Raw genomic sequence first — 20,379 nt, forward strand, 5'->3', positions numbered from 1 at the left:
GTCCTGCCTTCTGTTAGATTACTTGAATTTCCTTGTTGATTTTGCATCCTCTTCCCTGTGCCCAGTCCTTGGTCCTCATGTGGCAGTAGACCCCCAGCCATGGCCATGCTCAGGGCCCAAGCACAGATGGCTATGTTTCAAGAAAACCTCTGCAAAGATAGAACCTGCTCAGGAGCTATTTCCTGAAGAAGATTTATGGATGCACTTTGGAAAGAAACAGCTCTCAAGAAGCCAGCCTGAGTTATCTGAAGGCCCCATTGGACATTCTGGAGCCTATCCAGTCCAGAAGAAACAGGAAACATGCAAGAAACAGCAGGATAAGGAGGATATGGATGAAAAGACAAAAAGGAAAGATGAAAGCAAAGGTCCTCCGGGTGGCCCAGTGGATGTCAAGGAGTGGACTGGAGTCCTCCTATAGTGCCTGAAGCTGAGCAGTCACCATGGTCACCACCTGGTTGCAGCTGCACATACCTCAGGCTGAAGATGGGAAAAGTATTGAAGAAGATCTTTGAACAGATGAACAACCTTCACACCAAGCTAGAAGGCTTCCATAGTGAAGCAGAGCACCAGGACCCTACCAGTGGTTGTGGGGACCCACTAAGCTGTGTTGTATGATGTCATTCGGAAGAATTTCAAGAAGCTCAAGTAGCCAGGGGATAATCAAATGGAATGATGTATTGAGACCCTCCTCTCATTCTGTGATGGGTTGAGCAGAGACATCCTTGCCTCTTAACAGGGGCTCCAGACTCTCTCCCATCTTTTTCCTGTTGAGGTTTCTCCTTCATCTTGCCTCCCAAGCACAAAAATGTAGTCATACTGTTAAAACAATGATTACTATTTTCCTCTTGATTTGTAATGTATACAGTTTGTTCTGTATCTCAGCTGTTACCCTTAAATCTTAAAAATTATATTTGAGTTCACAAACTCTAAAATTAAAGCATCGTCTGTATCTCTATTTGCTTCCCAAACAATGTAATATAGATTCCTTAGAAAATTTTAACCCAGCTTTTCTCTCTCTCTATTCTAATATGACACCATCAGCTGTTTTATTTTCATCTATCATTTGTTTCTAGTTGTTTCGTCCATGTAAAATTGTTTTTACAAACCTACTTTTTAAAATTTTTGAGGCATCTAAAGAGATGCCATTTTGGAGTTCCTGTCATGGCTCAGTGATTAACAAATCCAACTAGGAACCATGAGGTTGTGGGTTCGATCCCTGCCCTTGCTCAGTGGGTTAAGGATCCGGCATTGCCGTGAGCTGTGGTGTAGGTCACAGGCATGGCTCAGATCTGGCGTTGCTGTGGCTCTGGAGTAGGCCAGTAGCTACAGCTCTGATTAGACCCCTAGCCTGGGAACCTCCACATGCTGTGGGTGCGGCCCTAGAAAAGACAAAAAAAAAAAAAAGAGAGAGAGAGATGCCATTTTATTGGTAAGAGTATGAAATCCAGAATGAGACTGCCTTGATTTGAAGGCAGTTTAATTGTAAATTACTTAGAATGGTGCCTGGCATGCAGTCAAGTACATAGTAAGCCCTTGATACATATTATTGATATTGTTTCTCAAAGTTTGTCCCCCCCTTTCTCAGGTCAAATTCCTTCATACTGAAGTACATCCTTAAGTAGTTCTTTCGTCAAGGATTTAGGGAGTTGAAACTATCTCACTCTATCTGAAAATATCTTTAATTCAGCTTTAGTCTTGAATAATAATTTTCTAGGTATAGAATTCTACATAGATATTTTCCCTCAGCATTTGAAAATATTGATTCATTGCCTTCCAAGATCTTTATTGATGAGGTTCAGTCAGTGACAATCTGTTTTTGTTTAGAGGTTTGGGTTTTTTTTTTTTTTCTTCTTCTGATTGCCTTAAAGATTTTTGTTTGTTTTTCTTTTTGTTCCTGTCTTTGATGATCTGCAGTTTCACCACAGTCCTTTTTGGGATTCTCTTGAATCTAAGAATTCCTAGTATTCATTAATTCTGAAAAATTCTGTCATAATCCCAGAATATTGTCTCCCACAGTTTTGTCTATTTTTTCCGTCTTCTGTTGTTTGTTATTAGATCTTATTTTTCTCTTTTTCAAGTCTCTTAACCTGTATTTCCTACATCTTTATTTTTCTGTGGTCTATTTTTTTCTTAATTTCCTCCTACCATTTCTATTCTTGTTCTTCTAAGGTGAGCAAGGTGAACATCTAGTAGGCATCCTTCCATATGTTTTTCCAAGCTGGTATAAAAGTAAGCACATTTTTTTATAGATTAAATAACAGAGTTTTGGAATTCTCTTGTGGTGCTGTAGGTTGGGGATCCAACATTGTCAGTGAAGCAGCTTGGGTTGCTGCTGTGGCATGGGTTTGATCCCTGGCCCAGGAACTTACAGTTTTTTTGAGGACAGACAAAGAAAGAAAGAGAGAAAGAAAGAACAGTGTTTTGTTGTTTGCAAAACATTCAATCATACCTTGTGCATTACTTTATAACCTGACTTTCTCTCTTAATAGTACATTAAGGATCTCTTCCAGATAAGTAGATAAAATTTAATTAAAAAAAATAGCTAACCAAATCCTGTGATATGGCAGTACTACAATTTATTCAGCCTTTCCACTATTGGTGAACCTTTAGGTTATTTTCAGTTTTATGTTTGTACAAACATTGAAAACATCCTCCTACATATGTACTTACGTGCTGGTTCCTTAATTTCTGTGGGAACAAATTCTACCTCACCTGCTTCGCCTGCCCCCCCCTCGCCACACTTCCCCAAGAACATCACTTTCTCTATTTTAGCTCTTTCTTCTGTCATTTCTAAATGATGTGGTATGCTGTGATCTTTTGCTTTATCAACTTTACTCATGAGGTCTTAACTTCTGATTATATAAATGCAAATTTAGCTCTCTTACATATCCACTGCTTTCCCAACCCCTTTCTCTTAACATAATTATATTGCAATATTAGGTTTTATCAGTTGTTAGTGTTTTTGCTCTTTGGCCCATGAAAATAGCATTAACAGTCAAATTTTTTGTTTTTATGAAGTTAATATCTGTCTTGCTTTTTCCATTTCCTTAGTGTTCTTCATCCTTGTGGGGAAAGATGTTCCCTCTATTATTTTTTTAACTGACTTATTTGGGTTTTTTCTTTTCAATAAATTTTTATTATATTTATAGTTATACAACCATCATCACAACCTAATTTTAGAACATTTCCATCCCAAACCCCCAGTCCACCCTTCCCTCTCCCCCCACCTATTATTTTTCCTAGTCTCACAGTACAGTTTTCCACAAGGCTGATCACTCAGAAATTTGTGAGGAGGTTCTCTTGTGGCACAGTGGCTTAAGGATATAACATTGTCACTGCAATGGCTCAGGTTGCTGCTGTGGTATGAATTCCATCCCTGGCCTGGGAACTTTCACATGCTGTGGGCATGGTCAAAAAAAAGAGAGGAAAAGAAATCTCTTAGTTCTCCTTTTCTTGGCAACATTCTTCCTGGAGACTTCCATTTTCCTTTTATCTGGAATTTTCTTCAGGCCTGTTGCACAGTTGTCATGCTGGACTTGCTCTTCCTTGTTATTCTAGAACTTTCCTTGGCCTTTCCTTGGCCTTTCCTTCCTTGTTATTCTAGAACTTTCCCCTCTCTTGATTTACTCCACTGTTTTAGAGAGCAAACTCTCTGACACGCTTTCAGAATTAAAGCCCCGTGCGCTGGTGGAGGCCTCACTCTGACTCTCTCCTGATTCACTGATCCAGGCAGTTCCCTTCTCCACCTAAACCCTCTGCTTTCATCCTGTTAGGTCACATCAAGTTCCACTCACCCTTTTTTTTTTTTTTTTTGTGGCTCCCAATCTGCAAGCAGCTTTTCAAAAGTGGATGCAAGAAAGAGAGATTCATACTTTGAATGTCTAGGAGGTTTTTTGTTTCATCTTCTCACTGGAAGGCTTATCTGTCTTGCACAAGGAATTCTAGGGCAAAACTAAATTTTCTTCAGTGTGAAGACATTGCTGTAGTGTATGCTACCTCCCAGTGTTGCTGTTAGAAAGCTAAAGCCATACTGATTTTTGATGCTTTGTACCTGACCTTTTTAAAACATTTCTCCTTGGACCTTGTAGAATCTTTTCTTTTCCCCAGTATTCTAAATTTCACAATTTTCCTAGTCCGTTTTCATCTGTTGTACTGATTAATCAGTGTGTTCTTTCAATCTGTCAAATTCACTTCTCTCCGTTAACTCATCTTTCTTTCCAGAACTGTGGGTGTTGTACTTTCTAGGCTAGTCCTCTAATTTCTTCTTCTATTTTCCATCCCTTTATCTTTTGCTCTCTTTGGGGGCAGTTTCTTTAACTTCAATTTCCAACCTGTCTATTGGGTTTTCATTTCTGTTATTGTTTTAAATTTCCTCTTTTCATCTATAAATAGTCTTTTTTTTTTTTTAAGCATTCTGTTCTGTTTTCATGTGACAGTCTCTTAGCTTTCTGGAAAAAAAATTATCTTGAAATTTTCTTCTCCCTTCATGGCTTCTATTTCCTCAGTGTTGCCTTTTTGTGTTTGTCTGTTTTGAACTCTTTTGTTTCAGGTAGAGGCTTTCCTTGCATATCTGGTAATCCTTGACTGGTCATATTTAAGAATGAGGAACTAATAAGTTCATTGGAAGAGCTAATACGTTTATTAGAAGAACTCATAGGTTTATTGGACATTTACTGTGGGCTCTGAAGATGTGTGGGGCTTGTTGACTTTGAGCATTTCCATAGAATAATGGCTTAAGGCCATTTGTTGGGAACTCCTGAAGTCTATGAAGAACCTAAGTGTTCAGGGAACACTCTTCCAAAGTCTCCTCTGGAGGGTGAAGCTCTGCCTGCCCCAGTGCAGAGAGCTAAAGTGAGGAGTCAGGCTGGAGGGGTCAGCATTTGATGTGCATATTTTCTGTTTTGTTGGATGTGTGGCAGCTCCCAGTCCAGGAACCCTGTCTCCAGAGTTCAGCTTTACCAGTTGGGACAGAGGCTGCCACCCAGCGAGGTGGACCTAAGGAGGGGATCTGGGGGCAGAGGGAGATAACTGGTTCTTAAAAAACTTTCGTCTCATCTCATTTCAGTCACTCTGCCCTGCCCCAGTTCCAGAGGTGACTAGTGCTGTCTGTTCCTGGACCTTTGCAGTCTCTGCTGGTTGGTTCCTAACTTTTCTGACTCCTGGTTTAGGATTCTGACCTCTTTGTTGTGCTAGTTCTGTTACCACTGCTCCATCTGTTTTCCATCTTCACAAATCTTATTGCTGCTACCCCTTCACCTGTTCTCCTAGTCCTGGTGGGTTTATGTCTTTTAAATGGTCACCTGGCCTCATCATAGTGAGGTTTCAGGGTGACCAATATTAGATACGGTGTGTTCAATTTTCCATTGTTACTTGGAAGTCCTATGTTATATTTTGGTTGATTTCCTAAAATCTTTTTTTCCAGTTCACTCATTCTATACTTGTGTCACTTTATTTTCTACTTTTCCATTGAGCTATTTTTAGGAGTTCTATTTTGTCCTTTTTTCAAGTCTGCTCTTTTCTTTTTCTTTGTTATTTACTCCTATTCTTTCATTATGGCTTTTAGTCTTACTTTTATCATTTTAATAATTTGAAGAAGTCTTATTTTGTTGTCCATTTCAGATTACAGTATTTTCCCAGCTCTTAGATTTTAGTCTAAAAAAAAAAATCTCTTTATGACTGTCCATCATGGTAGTTAACTCCTTTATATGGTATGTGTGTGTTTGTGTTTTGGCAAGTTCATCTTCACAGAGATTTATTTCCAGTGGGAATCTTGTGAATCCTGAGTTATGAAATTGTCCCTATGCAGTGGTCATATGTTTGTTTCTTTTGGTGATTGAAGGAGTTTCAGTGGTCCTGAAAATGTATTTATATTCACTGCTTGTCTCACACCCAGACACACCAATAATGTAAATTCTGATCCTACAATTGAATGGGATTCATGTTTAGGGTTTTCCTTTCTCAGAAGTGTCCAAGCTCTGCATTTAAAACAGTTATCTTCTTTGGAGTTCCTGTCGTGGCGCAGTGGAAACGAATCTGACTGGGAACTGTGAGGTTTCGGGTTCAATCCCTAGCCTTGCTTAGTGGGTTAAGGATCTGGTATTGCCATGAGCTGTGGTGTAGGTCACAGACGTGGCTCGGATCTTGCATTGCTGTGGCTCTTGCGTAGGCTGGCAGCTGTAGCTCTGATTAGACCCCTAGCCTAGGAACCTCCGTATGCCATGGGTGTGGCCCTAAAAAGACAAAAAACAAAAAACAAAACAAAACAAAAAGAAAGTTATCTTCTCTCCATCTTGAAGCCGGGGGTGGGGGCAGGGGACAGTGGTTTTTGTCTCCTTTCATGGATAGTGTGACTTTTTAAGGCTTTGAGATTTAGGAAAATAGTTCGCTCAATCCTGCCTCCCTCCCCCCACCTCACACAGGACCAAGGCCACATCTCTTCATGGGCGTTAGAATCAGACTGCTGTCCCCAGATCCCCAGAAGTATTTGTGCAGGTCTGAAACTTCCCTTGTCATCATGAAGTCACCTTTTTGTTAAAGCTCTGACTTTAATTTGATCTTCATTCCTGGAGCCCATACTTCTCTCCCTTCCTTCTTTCCCTCCTAGCCCTGCACTGTGATTTTTTTTCCAGAACTTCCCATTTTTGTAGTGGAAAGGGACCATAGGATCAGCCCAATGTTTGCAATTTTTCTGGAAGTTAACACTCACATCCTCTATGGAGCTAAACCTGTAACATAGTAAACAAAACCTGGAATCGACTCTAAAGGGCCAGAGATCAAAAGCTCCTGAGATATCACTTCATCCAACACTAGCATTTTAGGAAACTTAGGCTTAAGTCTGATGAAACTACTTGCCCACAGATACATGGCCAGTGAGTGGAAAAAGCTGAAGACAGATCGCAAAAGGTAGCCACCTTTTTCTTATTACCACATCACAGGAGAAGCAGCGTCATCAAGCAGCTAGCTGTTGTCTGGTTGCAAGACTCCTCAGTGTGACAAATGTTCTGCCTTAAATTACTGTGAGATTTCGGGAGATTGTGTTGGTTTTGTGTTGTTTTTTAATCTTGGGGAATAGAAAGCAGTAATCCCCACAGAATCACTTAGATGGTTTTTCTTCTGTCCCAATTTTTTTTTTTTTTGCTTTTTAGGACCATACCTACATGGAGGTTCCCAGGCTAGGGATTGAATTGGAGCTGTAGCTGCTGGCCTACGCCACAGCCACAGCAACGCAAGATCCAAGCTGCTTCTGTGATCTACACCACAGCTCACGGCAACATCTTAACCCGCATGAGTGAGGCCAGGGATCGAACCTGCGTCCTCATGGATGCAAGTCAGATTCGTTAACCGCTTAGCCACAACGGGAACTCCTCAATTTTGTTTTCTTTTTTGATTTTAATTTTTCCAAAGAGTAATGCATTTTCCCCTCTCCTTTCTTCATTTTCTTTTCTTTTCTTTTCTTTTCTTTTCTTTTCTTTTCTTTTCTTTTCTTTTCTTTTCTTAAGACCCAATTCAGGTTCCATGATCTCTCAGAAATCTCCCCTGAAGTCTGCAGCCCATCAAGGGTTTTTTCCTTCTCTAACTGCTTTTGACATTGTCATTTGAATCACCTAATTGGCCCCCTATTATAAATCTGTCTGACCCTGTTTAATGATTGAATGTGATGTACTTGGTCTCCTCAACAAAATTGTAAGTGCTAGTTTGCAGAAACCGTGCTTAGACATCTTTACCATTTCCCAAAGTGCTTTTCTTGATTAATTGATGAGTAAACAATTTAGAGGAAATATGTTCCCTGTGATAGAGCCTGGGCTTGGTGTCAGGAAGCCTGGATTCTGCCCCTTTTCTCGCCATCAGTTCCCTGGTGTATTTGAGCAAACCATCTTGCCTTGTATGAGCAGGCCACTGTAATCTGGCAATTAGATTGAGTGGTCATGTATCTTAGCTTTCAAACAGGGACAGTTATGAGAGCAAAAGGGGAAGCACTACGAATAATTTTACAGGGACAATGGGTGTAACCTGGGACTCTTCCTGATGAGCCAGGACATATGGTCACCTTATGTCACAGATCACCTTGAGCTCTTCAGAAAATTCTGCACAGATGCTCTCAAAATACCAGTCTTGAAATTAAAAAAAAAAAATTATCATCCCTTATAAGACCTCACGGGTAATAAAGTGTTTTGTTTTCCCAGACGTTCATATTTTCTCAACTACTTTCCTGGCTTTAAATGCTTATTATAACTGAAGTTAAAGAAATTATGGGTTTGAGAATTAATATTATTAAGAGAAAAATGCCTTTATTTTCCATGTCAACACCACTCTCTGTCCTGGAAGAATTTTCAGAATTCTGAGCCTTGTTTTCTTGGGTGCTTTTTGAAACATAAGCTCTTACCTCCAGTATAACCAGTGATGGAGGAAAGGTCTGTGAATGGTTGTTGATCCCCAAGACTGGGTATGTCTTCATGTAATGGTGTGTTCAGTGGCTTAGCATAGTAGGTGAGGTAGATCTTTAAAAAGACACATTATAAATACTATTGCTCACTAGCTGGCTCATTTCTGCAGCTCTTGCCAGAATGCTCTGTACACAGCAGGTGCTTCATAAATGTTTGTTGGCTTCAAATTCCAAGGAACACTTGGAAGACAGTGGTGGCTAGTAAATTCATTTACCAGTGCTGGTCGCTTCACTCCTGATGGTGCTTAGGGAGTACTCTGTGATGGGGGCACGGTGTTGGAATGCAAAGACAAACAGATACTATCTCTTCCCTCTGGGATTTTATGATCTAGAGACAGTCTTAGAGCTGTAAACAACACAGTCTAAGAAAGTTCAAGGAAAAAAAAAAATCAGTTTTGACCTAGGGGAGTTAGGTGGCATTTGAGCTAGGGTTTGAAAGGTAGGCTTCTACTCTAGAACAGAGGTGGATGAAGGCCATTTCATACAGTGGCAATGGCACAAACAAAAACCTGTAAGAGTACAATTGCTTGGAATGTATAAGGAATCTTGTATAAGAGGTCTTGTGTGTCTGGAAGATAAGATTTAATAGGTGAGATGTCCTTTAATGTCAAACTAGGGAACTCGGGTTATATTATGTAGACAATGGGAATCACAGTTTTGGATTTTTGCAACCAACTCATGTGGCAGAATGATAACCTGGTTGCAGGGAGACCAGTAATGCAGAGGCTTTGGTGTCTAGGGGAGATAGAAGGTAGCCAGATATGAGATACAGAATTAGCATGTAGAGTTTAGGAGGAGATAAGACCCGAACATGACACCAAAGGGATGAGAAGATGGTGACGCCATGATGAGACCATGGAAAGTTGGAGAAGAGCAGAACTGGATTGTTAGGGAGCTCTTGAACTCTAGGGAGCTTTGTGAGACTATGTGAAATAGTGCATAAAAAACCTTAACTGATTCTTTGAATGAAGTAGATGTTTGATAAATACTACATTGAAGGAAGAAGGGAAGGAAGAAAAGAATGGGAAGAAAGGGGTCTTTCTCTCTGTGCATGAGGCCAAAACAGGGAGGATAGTTAGGGGTTTAGGAGATCCAATGGGAATCATGCACTGGGCTCTTCCTGTCAAGAACTTGCCAACTACTTATGAATTGAGTGCACAAACCAGGAGAGGACTCAGAAAGAATGAATGACCCAAGTTTGTTGGGGTCAGATAGGGAGAAGTAGGCTTTGAGCCAGACTTGGAAGAAGTGAGAGATGTAGGGTGATGGAGGGTCCACAATGAGCCAGAGAGGGTAGCCTCTCAGGAGGCAGGAAGGGAACACACCACCCACATGGAGAATGGGAAGGATGCTGATTAGCATCAGAGGTAGTTTCTGCAAGTAGAGAAATGTCATGGGTGAGCGATGGGGGCGAGGGGGTCATCTGGAGGAGGCTAGAATGTTGCTCACTTTCTGACAAGCCTACCCTGAAACTGTCTTGGAGAACCCTGTTTCTGTGTGACAACCAGCCCAATGCCTCCCCAGTTTTCTCTGACCATTTGGAGTAATAGCAGGGCAGTCCTTTGTGTGATCAGAAACCAAGTCACATAGACTTTTCCTGATGAGCCATTTCAAGATCACTCTCCCTAAATCCTTTTATTGGAAGTACTGGTCAGTGCTTTGTCTTGCAAAAATGCCTTTTGGTTTCTTTCCCTTTGTCTTTGATTATTGGATAAACATTTTAGTTTCATGATTACATAGTGTTTAGATGGGGCAATTCATAAATCGGCATTACTAAAATTGTTTGCCTTCATTTACATTATATCAGTCATATTACATCTGCTTCAGGAATGCCAGAAAACATAAACATGGCTTATTTTGTAAACTACCTCAATTGGAGCATCTGAGAGAGAGAGAAGGCGTAAAATGTGGGAGTTGGCATGCTGTCTCCCCTTGAGTAGGAGAATCTTGAAGCCAGGAAGTTCTCTGGAAGCCTTCTACTACCACCTTCTTAAACCCGGTGCCTCCCATCCTCTTCCTGAATTCTTCTAAGGAAGGAGAGTTCTCAGAATGTGCCAACTTTTAGAGAAAGGCAAACCACAACCGAATAAAACGTTAACATTAATTTCTCTTAACACTAATCTGAAACTTGTTCAGGTGGCTACAGTATAAAATGGATGAAAGCCAGGAGTGACCTGGGGATACTGTCATTTGATCTACAAAATCCTAGTGTTTGCTGGATGCAGTGCTTATCAGTGAGGTGTGTCTTTTTTTTTTTTTTTTTTTTTTTTTTTGTGGAGGAGAGCTTTTCACATCTTCTTATCACATAAGTTGTCTTCATCTTCTATGGTTTCCACACTTTGGTCTTTTCCCTTGGATATTGTATCTTTCCCAGACATGGCTTCCAAGATGTGGCTGCATTTAGGGATGCAATATTAACAGTGGGTTGGTCTCTGTAATTTTGGACGAAATCACCTGTGTTTTTGCAGGCATCCGTATAAAGTTTACAAAAGGACCCTGAGACTTAGCTGTTCTTCTGCATCAGTGTTTCACTTATTCATCCCTTCCTGTAGAAAAATCTGACGCCCACTGTGTTCCTTTCCATTTCCACCATTTACTCTTCATTTGGGGCCATTATCAATGCTCACTGATACTATTACTTCAAAAATGGGTTTTAATCTCTGTCTCTGGGGGCCATGACATAATATCCCCAAACATCACCTTGATCCTTACTCCCTCCTCCTTAAAACCTTCATGGCATAATTTTCAAAATAATGTATTTTTTTGTTCTGATTACAAAAGCAAGATATATGTGTTTTTTTTTTTTTGTTTTTTGGTTTCTTTTTTGGGTTTTTTTGCAGAAAATTTTAAAAATAGAGAAAAGCGAAAAGTAACGAAAACATCACTTGTAATCCACCACCAAAACAATAGCCTATTGTTAATAGGTGGTACACATCCTATAAGTTGTTCTTTTGTCTTTTCTAGCACTGAGAGCCTTCCTGGTCTGGTCCCAGCTTGACATTACAATCTTCTCTCTCTAGTTCCTTCCTCTCTGGGGACCTGTATTACCTTGCATAGAACTTTTCATATTCCTCCCACCCCAGTGATTTTTTTCTGACTGTATAAACAATACATATTGTTCTAAATATTTTAAAAATACATTTAAGAAATAAAAATTTCATTTGAAAACATCTTAGACCCTGAAATAAAAACCACTGACGTTTTGCAGACTACCTCATCATCAGCTGTTTATAGATGTGTGCCTAAGCTCACACACATGATTTCCTATAAGTGAGATCGTGGCATCCATGTGGTTTTTATGGTTGATATCTTCTTTCATTTTCGTTTATTTCTTTCCTCCCACTCCCTTCCTTCCCTCCACCCTAATCCCTCTCCCCCTTGCTGCCAATGTTATTGGTCTTGTGTGTTATCCTTCTGTGCTTCATTCCACACTCATATAATTATACCAGACATTTAGATAGATAGGTAGATACTATGTACGTGAATTCTGTCATTGCTTTAGAAAAATCAGACCATATCATACGTCCCTCTCGGCATCTTGTGTCTTTTTCACTTCACAATGAAAAGAGAACTTCACGTTGTTGAAACTCCTCCATGCTTTCTTTTTCACAACTGCAGAGTGTTTCTTGGTTGACCTTAGCACCATCTATTGAATGATTCTACTACTTACTGCTGTGGTGAGTTTTGAATTTGGATAGATATTTCCAAATAGATATTACCAGCAGTGTAAAAGTACCTTTTGTGTGTCCTTTCATGTGGCTATGACATTGTCACTACCAAGGAGCCTCTAAATTTCAGGGGAGGATGGGGAGGCAGGGTCCCTTTGAAGTCCCAAACTTCAGGACAAACACAGGGCCATAAGAAGACCATCACTGTAATATATATCAGAGAATTCATTAAATGGAGATGGTAGTTTACTGGAGTTGGGTTCTGGGGAAGAAATATTTATAGAAATGAATCTCAAGTCCTAAAGTGTTCCTTTATTTTAGGATGACATTTTTTTTAAACCCAACAACATTCAGTTAGCATGGCAGCTAGAAATTTCCCTCTTGGCTTTAATTTTTTCTTTACAGTTTTTGTCAGAACTCAAAAGGTTAAATACACCACAAACAACTTCTAAACCTTTGAATCAACCTTGAAAAATACACAGATGGATGTATGGCAAGATTGGCTCTGACTGAGAGTGCCTATTCCATGGGTTACATTTCCAGTGCTTTAAAAATACCTGTTCATGTGGTGGTCGAAGTCTGCAAACAGATGGGCGGGTTGGATCCTAACAGACCATCTCCTGCAGTGGGATGTTGGCTGCACCTCCTCTCCTCCAAGATGGCAGCTCAGCCCCATTCCCTTTCCTTCCCACCACCTGTCTTCCTCTAAGTCTGTACTGTCTTTCTACCCTCATCCTGCCACTACTTCGGTTGTCTTTCTTGCTTTCCTTCTTCTTCTTTTCTCTCCCTCCCCTCTCCCTTCCATGTATCCCAGATTTCTCAACTTTCCCACAAAGAAGCTTGGCGTCTGCAGCTAGTGCCTGCCATTGAGATGGTACCAGGAAGCCCACTCCACCCCTCACATCATTTTGGATGCAACCTGAAGGTCATTAGCCAGTCTGAGGTATTTTCATCCCTAATTTTTCTGTGGATAAGCTCTCCACTTGACAGAAAGGCTTCTCCCAGCCTCCTTTTACTGTTTTATCTGACATCATTTTAGGACCTTGAGTCCCTGAGGGCCTAAGGCATCCCTGTACTTGGAGGTAGAAAGAGATTCTATCTCCAGGAGAACTCAGAGCAACCTTTTCTGCAAAAGACTCTGGGCCCCTGGTGTCCCACCAAGAAAAGAACCTCTGGATTGTTAAAGGTTATTGGAGTTGCATGGGGAACGAATGAGGTAATCTAGACTCTAGTTCCATCATTCTTCAGTATCGTCTCAGTGTCAGGGAAAGTTATGAGTAGGATTCTGGTCTTAACTCTTCACTTCTGAATTTACTCACCTTTGTGGATTAGACAGAGCCTAGACATTAGTTTGAGTGTGTGTGTGTGTGTGTGTGTGTGTGTGTGTGTGGTTTAATATGTACAACTTGTCTGAACGCAGTAGCTCTGTGGTTTATCTTTTACTGAGAACTGCTTTTTTTCTCTCCCTTTTCTAAGAAAATGCTAGTTTCCTAGACTGAAGTCTTTCTTGTGAGTTTGTCAGCAGAGAGGGGTGTTGTATGAGGGCCTGTCGGTGATACTAAGATCAAACAGTCACCCAATTTGGGTGACTTTGACACAAATACTGTTGACTGAAATGGTAGTGAGCATGTGATGCTGGCATGTGACATTTGAATATTTGCCAAGAAAAGCACCCAGGACACTGCGACCAGCTGCAAGAGTAAGAGATTTGCCTGTTTTACTGTTTTTACCTGCATTTTTATTTGAGAATCTGAAACCAACCTTTATAGTTTGGGGCAGGAAAGTAACACAGACAGCCAGCATAAAGCTGTTTACCTGCTTTTGCCTTTCACTGTGTAAAGAATTCAGGTCACTTAGTCTTAATCAAGAGCAGCATAGGAATTAGGGGACATGATCTTAGCAAGTTCGAATTTTCTATATGTTCTTTCACTCCCTGTTCCTGAAATTCCTTTCAAGACTTTTTCATCCTTCTGGTAAAGGTGGTGACCTGCATTTGCTAAAGCTTGGAATTCAGACCTAAGATACCTGGGCCCCAGTTGTGGCTTGTTGCTGCTTATCACTATGAGACTCACTCTCTAGCCTTGGTTTTCTAATCTTTAATATGGGACACCCTACTTCATGTGGCCATTGAAAACATCATAACTTCGTTCCCTGCCCTCCTTTCCTTTGAAGAAACTCAGAATTTCCAAAACTGTGAAGTGCAGTATTTTTAGGGCCCACTTAGAATTTTCCTGTAAGAAGAGAGGACAACGAGAAATGCAGTCTTCTACTGTTATAGCATTTAACCACCACCAACAACCCTTTCCCCCCACCCCTGGAAACTGGTTGCATTCTGATAAAACCTGTGCAGGGACTAGGCAATTGTAGATAGTGTGTCCCCTGATTTTCATGAGTTAAGAGCTTCCCTCTGGCACTTCTGTAGAAAGGCCTTCACAGAATGTAGTTCTACTGTGCTGGCAGTTGTGTCATTAGCCAGGGAGAGTCAGAGATTGCAGCCAAGTTAGAGTAATGCCAAATGCTATACCTGTCAGTAACATCTGTCATGCTCAAGTGCCTATTTAGTCTAAAGAACTAAAATCAGGCTGCACTCCCTAAAATAAAATGTAGACAACAAGTGGGTACCCAAACTACAGCATCTGCCAGAGCGAATGTTAGCAAAGGATTAAGGTGACCGCTTGAAATATATAGGTGGCTTAAAACCAGAAATAAAGGATGCCACCCACAGGGACTCCTGTGGGCTCAGACAACCAGGAGAAGGAAGTTCCCATTGTGGCTCAGTGGTAATGAACCCGACCAGTATCCATGAGGACGTGGGTTCAATCCCTGGCCTCGCTCAGTGGGTCAGGGATCCGGCATTGCCATGAGCTGTGGCGTAGGTCGCAGACGTGGTTCGGATCCTGTGTTACTGTGGCTATGGTGTAGGCCGGCAGCTATAGCTCTAATTTAACCCCTAATCTGGGAACTTCCATATGCAGAGGGTGCAGCCCTAAAAAACAAAAACAAAACAAACAAACAAAAAACGAAAGAAAGAAAGAAAAGAAAAGAAAACCAGGAGAAGAGGGAGGTCTGGGTTGGAAAACAGGATAGCTGCTGTCCAGAGGCAGCCTTTGGAGGCTCTGGAAGGATGTGGGGGAAGTAGGCCACAACATGACATGGACATGGTGAACACAGAGAAGCCTTTGAGCCAAAGACTTGGTGTTCTGGGTGAGGTGGAGAGAAGTAAAGAGAAGGGCTGGAGATTGGGAACTGGGTCAGAGAACAATCTGGTCACGAGTGAGGACGGAGCGTGTGGGTTACAAGGAGTGACAGGAGGGCCTGGTCTTCAAAGTCAGGCTAAGCGCAAAGCAACCTGATTTACTCAGTGGAGTCCTGCAGAAATGAATAGAAGAAATCAGCCCCCCGACACCAGTGAATGAATGGTGGGGGAGAAGTGGACTGAGCAAAGCAGAAGGCTGAAGGGCAAGATAAGCTCTTTCTGAGACATATGACTGAACTGAAACCCAGATAAAATATTATCTTTTAATCCAGGATCTTTCATTAGACATTCAATTTCTTTGTATCTCATTCACAAAAGAGCAATATGCAGGAACTCCTTGACAATGAGAGTGTTACGAACTAAAGAGGTATTAACCAAACGTACTGGGAAAGTATAACATGGGAATGAAATTTGAAGCCAGTGATAAGATAAAAAAGACTCAATGCTAATATTACATTCACTATTTTGTAAAGGATAAAAGACTATGTTCCCTGGGGCCTCAGTCCACGCTGCGACCCTCCCCCATCACCAAGGGATGAGCCCTGAGGCCTCCAGGTAAGGCCTCCATGATGCACCTTCTTTGCACGCATGTCTGCCCTTCCAGAACCTTCCAGAATCTTCCTCATCTCCCTGTTACTCTGCAAAGTATCCTTAGGGCGCCCAAATCCTGGAAAAGTTTGCATCTAATTCTGCTGCTCCTTTGGATTGCTGTCATCTCTCTTCCCCATGTTTTTAGGCTTCTTACAAGCTGGGTGGGCTGTGTCTCACTCCAGTCCTTCACTCTCTACTCCCCCTGTTCTCCCTCCACCCTTCCCATAGGTCTTCTGCCCCCATTGCTCTTCTAAAACAGCTATCTTCTAAGGGGATCACACATTCATCTTCTGTAGCAGTTGGAACCCAAGATACATCTCTCTTGAAACACTGGACCTTCTTGCTTCTGTTGCACAAGCCTCATTCCTCCTCAGATCTTGCTGACCAGCCCATCTCTGGCCAGCTCCCTGGCTTCTCTTTCTCCTCCTGCTTGGGTACAGCCAGACCTCCATCCAGGCACAGAACTTCTGCTCTGCTCTCTGTTCCATCTCTCAGATCCCACCTCCTCCCTCAACCTTTCTACTTATAGGTAGATGGTTTCAACCTACCTGTCTCCAGACCTGACTGTTCTCCTGTTTCCATCCCATATTCCCAATTCTCTGCTGGTCACATCCACCAGGTGATCCATCACCATTTCAGACTTAGCTCTGCCTCTTCCTTCCCAAAACCATGCCCTCCCCTGACCTTGCCAGTCTCTGGTCCTGGTGGCACCTTGTCCCAGTGCCCTCATCTCAGCCAGATTTGGTTCCATCTTCTCCCTTTTTTCCATACTCAAACTCTCACACCCCATTTCCTTCATTTCCAACTATGTCTTCATGGTGTTCCTGGATGTAAAATCTATGGATCATCTACTGAATTCTTCCTTGATCTGCATAAGCAGAACAGTTCTAGGTCAAGTGATCATTAGTCAAATTTGAGTCATAGAACCAAGAGTCATGGCCCCTCAGTCAATTCCCAGACCTGAGCCAGTTTACAGACCCATGAGCCCTTGCATGAAGGGGAGGCTGGTTCCTCTTGAGAAAGGACCCTGCTGCACTGCCTGAGATTTCTACCCGTAATCTTTCTCCCAGCTTTTTCCGAAGGGACCCACAGCCTTTTACCAGGGTGATGGGTATATTGGGGAAAAGGAAACAACAGACCTTTCGAGGAACTCCTGGGCATGGGCTCTGAATTGACACTAATTCCAGGAGGCACTAGACTGTGGGCCACGGGTCAGAGCAGGGGCTTATGGTGTCAGTGGTCCCCGTGGTTTTAGCCCCACTGCCTTTCCCACAGCACTCTGTGTTTGCTTCTGCTCCCGGGTGCTGCGCTGGCACCAATGGAGCATTTATATTCCCTGGCTCAAATCTTCCACCAGTGCCAGGTTCTCAGGAGGAGGCCAGCCATCTTAGCTGGTGGTGAGAGCTCTCCATAAAGAAGCCCCCTCGCTCCCAGCCTTTGTGGCTGCAGGCCCTCAACCCAGTACTTCCCTGTCCCCACCCCGACTACAGTCCCCAAACATGGCTCACTGTCCTTCTCACTTTGCTCTGACACTCTTCCCCAAACCTTCAATTTCTTGTCACCTCCCTTCTCTAGATCCATGAGGTGCCTGTTTTTAGCCCAAATATACCATGTTCTCTTGTAAAACCTTTTTTCTCCCCTTTAGCTTGTAACAGCCAGGGAAATGAGCAAAATGTGTGGATGGATGAATTCACCAGTGTTGGGGACAGGAGGGGTCCTTCTCTGAGGGGTCGTTAGCGATCTTCATAAACAAAAGGTTGCCTTGTTTATACCTGTTCTTCAGCGTCAGCATTTCTTAAATCTGCTTCAGGAGAAAGTGAGGGCTTTGTGTTTAAAAAAAAAATCATATGGGAAGCACGGAAATAAGAAATATTCACTTAGGTTAATGCGTGAGTCTGTTCCACAACAGGTGGCCTCTCAACTTGCACAAATAAAACAGAATTGGTCGGTTGAAACCTATCAACAGAGCAGACGGGATAATGGCCAGGTGGTGGGTCCAGGAGCAGATGGGGAATATTTACTTAGATCTTCAGCACTTCTTGTTAAGAGTCCCTCTAATACAGTACCTTCCCTAGGTTGTGAAATCCACTGCCATGCTCTTTGAATACTAGTGTTTTGTTTGTTTGTTTGTTTTTTAAAGGTAATTCCCATGTCAGTGTCTCTTTTTTCCAAAGTTGGAGTTAGAGTAACCAATGTCAGTGGAGTTTGTGCAAACCTGAACATCCCAAGTTTCCTTTCAGACTTTTATTAAAAGTTTGCAGATCTCATGAAAGTTAAAAAAACGTAGAAGTTAAATGGAAAATATTATAAATCCCAGGGATTTTTTTTTTTTATGCCGAGTAAGGCAGTGCTACCCTGGGGGTCTGTGGAGACTTTTCCATGGAGGCAGAACCTTTTAGTGATGTGCTCACCCACCCAAACAGTCTGGAACCCTTGGGTCTTCAGGAAAGTATATAATTCTCCATGTAGCATCAGTTCCTGACCATCTTTGAGTTATTCTGCTCCTTTGACAAATGTGACCTGGCTCTGTTGCAGTTTTCTTCCTGCTTCTCTGACCACTGTGTTTCCCCTTCCCTCTACAAAGAGTTAGGAAGCATTCATGTGGCACCTACTGGGGACCAGAGCCACACTCACTTGCGGGGACCTCTACAAAGATGCGCCAAGCCCAGCCCTGCCTCCACCGCTGCTTCCTGCATCCTGATGCTGAGCTCATGGAGTGGTCCCGAGGCTGGTCCCTACTTCTCCTGCCCTGTGCCTTTTCTCCTTCACAAAGGCTTTTGTTCTCATAGCTTCCATCATAGTCCCAGTCCTACTTTCTCACTTAAGTCGAGTATTAACATTTCCTTGTTTTCTCCAAAATTCTGTGTGTCCTCAGGACGACCAGCTCCCCATGGGCCCTTCTGCTTCTGTCAGAAGGGGCACAAACTTCCTTTTTTTCCAGATATGAAATATGGAAAGCATCCTTCACTATCCTCCCCTTTCTCTTCTGTGCCCAGGAATCATTGTTCAGGCTCCCTCTCACCTGCTCTCCATTCTTTCCTTCTTTGCTGTTCCCACTGCCTCCCTTCCCCATTCCTGATGACTCATGCACATCCATTGGGGGGCTCTCCACATCCAAGCTAGTGTTCCCTCCTTGAAATGCCCTCTTATCAATGTTCCTCTTATTAAGCACCAGAAATACTGTCTTACTCTTTCATATCTCTGACAGCATATAACCCAGCTCCTTGCACATAGGAGGCACATAACCCACCTTCGTTAATCTCTTGCGGCAAAAGCATAGGTGCTTTGTAGCTTGTTAGCCTTGGTTTTTCCACTTTCTTCACCTCACAGAACCTCCAAAGGGTGATCCCCGTGGCGAGAGTTGTGTTAGCTGTGGGAGAAGTGCCACAATGCAGAGAGCGGTGAAATGGATCCACACGTGGGGAGGTGAAATTAGGGAGGAAAATTCAGGAACTGGAATTATTTGATAAAGGAGAGACAGAGATGGTGAGAACTTAAAGACTTCGGGTGCCCTGGCCCTCTGGAGACAATTGTATGTATACACACCAATTCCGCCCATCCTTTAATACCCAGCCCTGGACCAACTGCCTTGTACTTTTGCCTGTGGCTCTTCTCTTGTTTCGTGTTAGTGGAGCACAGAGAGCATCAAGGCTGTTGCAAGATGCTTGTGGATGGTGGGCACAGTCCAGGACGCATGGGGTGGGGGGTGGCTCCACATGCCGACTGAGCACATCTGGGTGGGGAGATGTGGACACAGCCATGGAGGTGACTCAGAGCTCCTCCTTAAAGAAGTTAAGCTTTCAGAGGGTCAGACACAGATAGTGCACCATAACAGAAGGGACAGAGGGGGAAGGCACAGGAGGAAGGTTACAGGTTCAAAGATAAGTGATGATTTCCAGTGAGAATAAATTGTCAAACCCCAAAGTGGGCTACAGAGAAAGCTGTGGCCTCCTCTTTCCTGGAAATGGTTGAGTCATAACAGACAAGTGCTTCACAGTGGCCTGAGCACTGACTTCTCTGGAGGTCTGAGGATGGGAGAGAGAACCATTCCTACAGGCTGCATATCTGGGTTGCTGGGTTTGCTTTGGAGTGAGTTAGCTGCTGCTTACTCAACCACAGAAGTGAAATTTGTTACTGATGAGAAATAATAAAAGATCTTTCTTTTTCTAGACTTCCTCTATGGGTGTTGTTGTTTTCTTTCTAAATGGGGGGATTTGTTTTGCTTTTTTCCTTTCGTGGCATTCAAATTTAGCTTTTGCGTATATCCTGCCCAGTAGTTCAGCGTAAGTTGATGAGAAAAGCCAGGCCAAAATACGATGGATGCTCACCATTTTCCTCGAAGATGGTATGTAGCGTGTCTGTGTGCATGGGAGAAGTCAGGCTGGTGAAGATGTTTGAGAACTCATCAGCATTCACAAACG

At 42.5% G+C, this 20,379-nt stretch overlaps 1 protein-coding gene across 3 annotated transcripts in view; it reads left to right on the forward strand.

The window, feature by feature from the left end:
- Positions 1-20,379, forward strand: part of BCL2 (BCL2, apoptosis regulator) — a 180,812-nt gene that overhangs the window by 85,453 nt on the left and 74,980 nt on the right. Inside the window, exon 2 of one of the 3 annotated variants that reach the window (XM_021099602.1) lies at positions 18-1,215. The exons of the other annotated variants lie outside the window; for them this stretch is intronic. Coding sequence (XP_020955261.1) covers positions 18-26 — 9 coding nt within the window. The 3' untranslated portion in view covers positions 27-1,215. Of the gene's footprint in view, positions 1-17; positions 1,216-20,379 lie in introns of those variants that run through there. 3 annotated transcript variants of the gene reach the window in all.

The sequence above is a fragment of the Sus scrofa genome, chromosome 1 (genome assembly GCF_000003025.6).
Source record: "Sus scrofa isolate TJ Tabasco breed Duroc chromosome 1, Sscrofa11.1, whole genome shotgun sequence".
NCBI lineage: Eukaryota > Metazoa > Chordata > Mammalia > Artiodactyla > Suidae > Sus > Sus scrofa.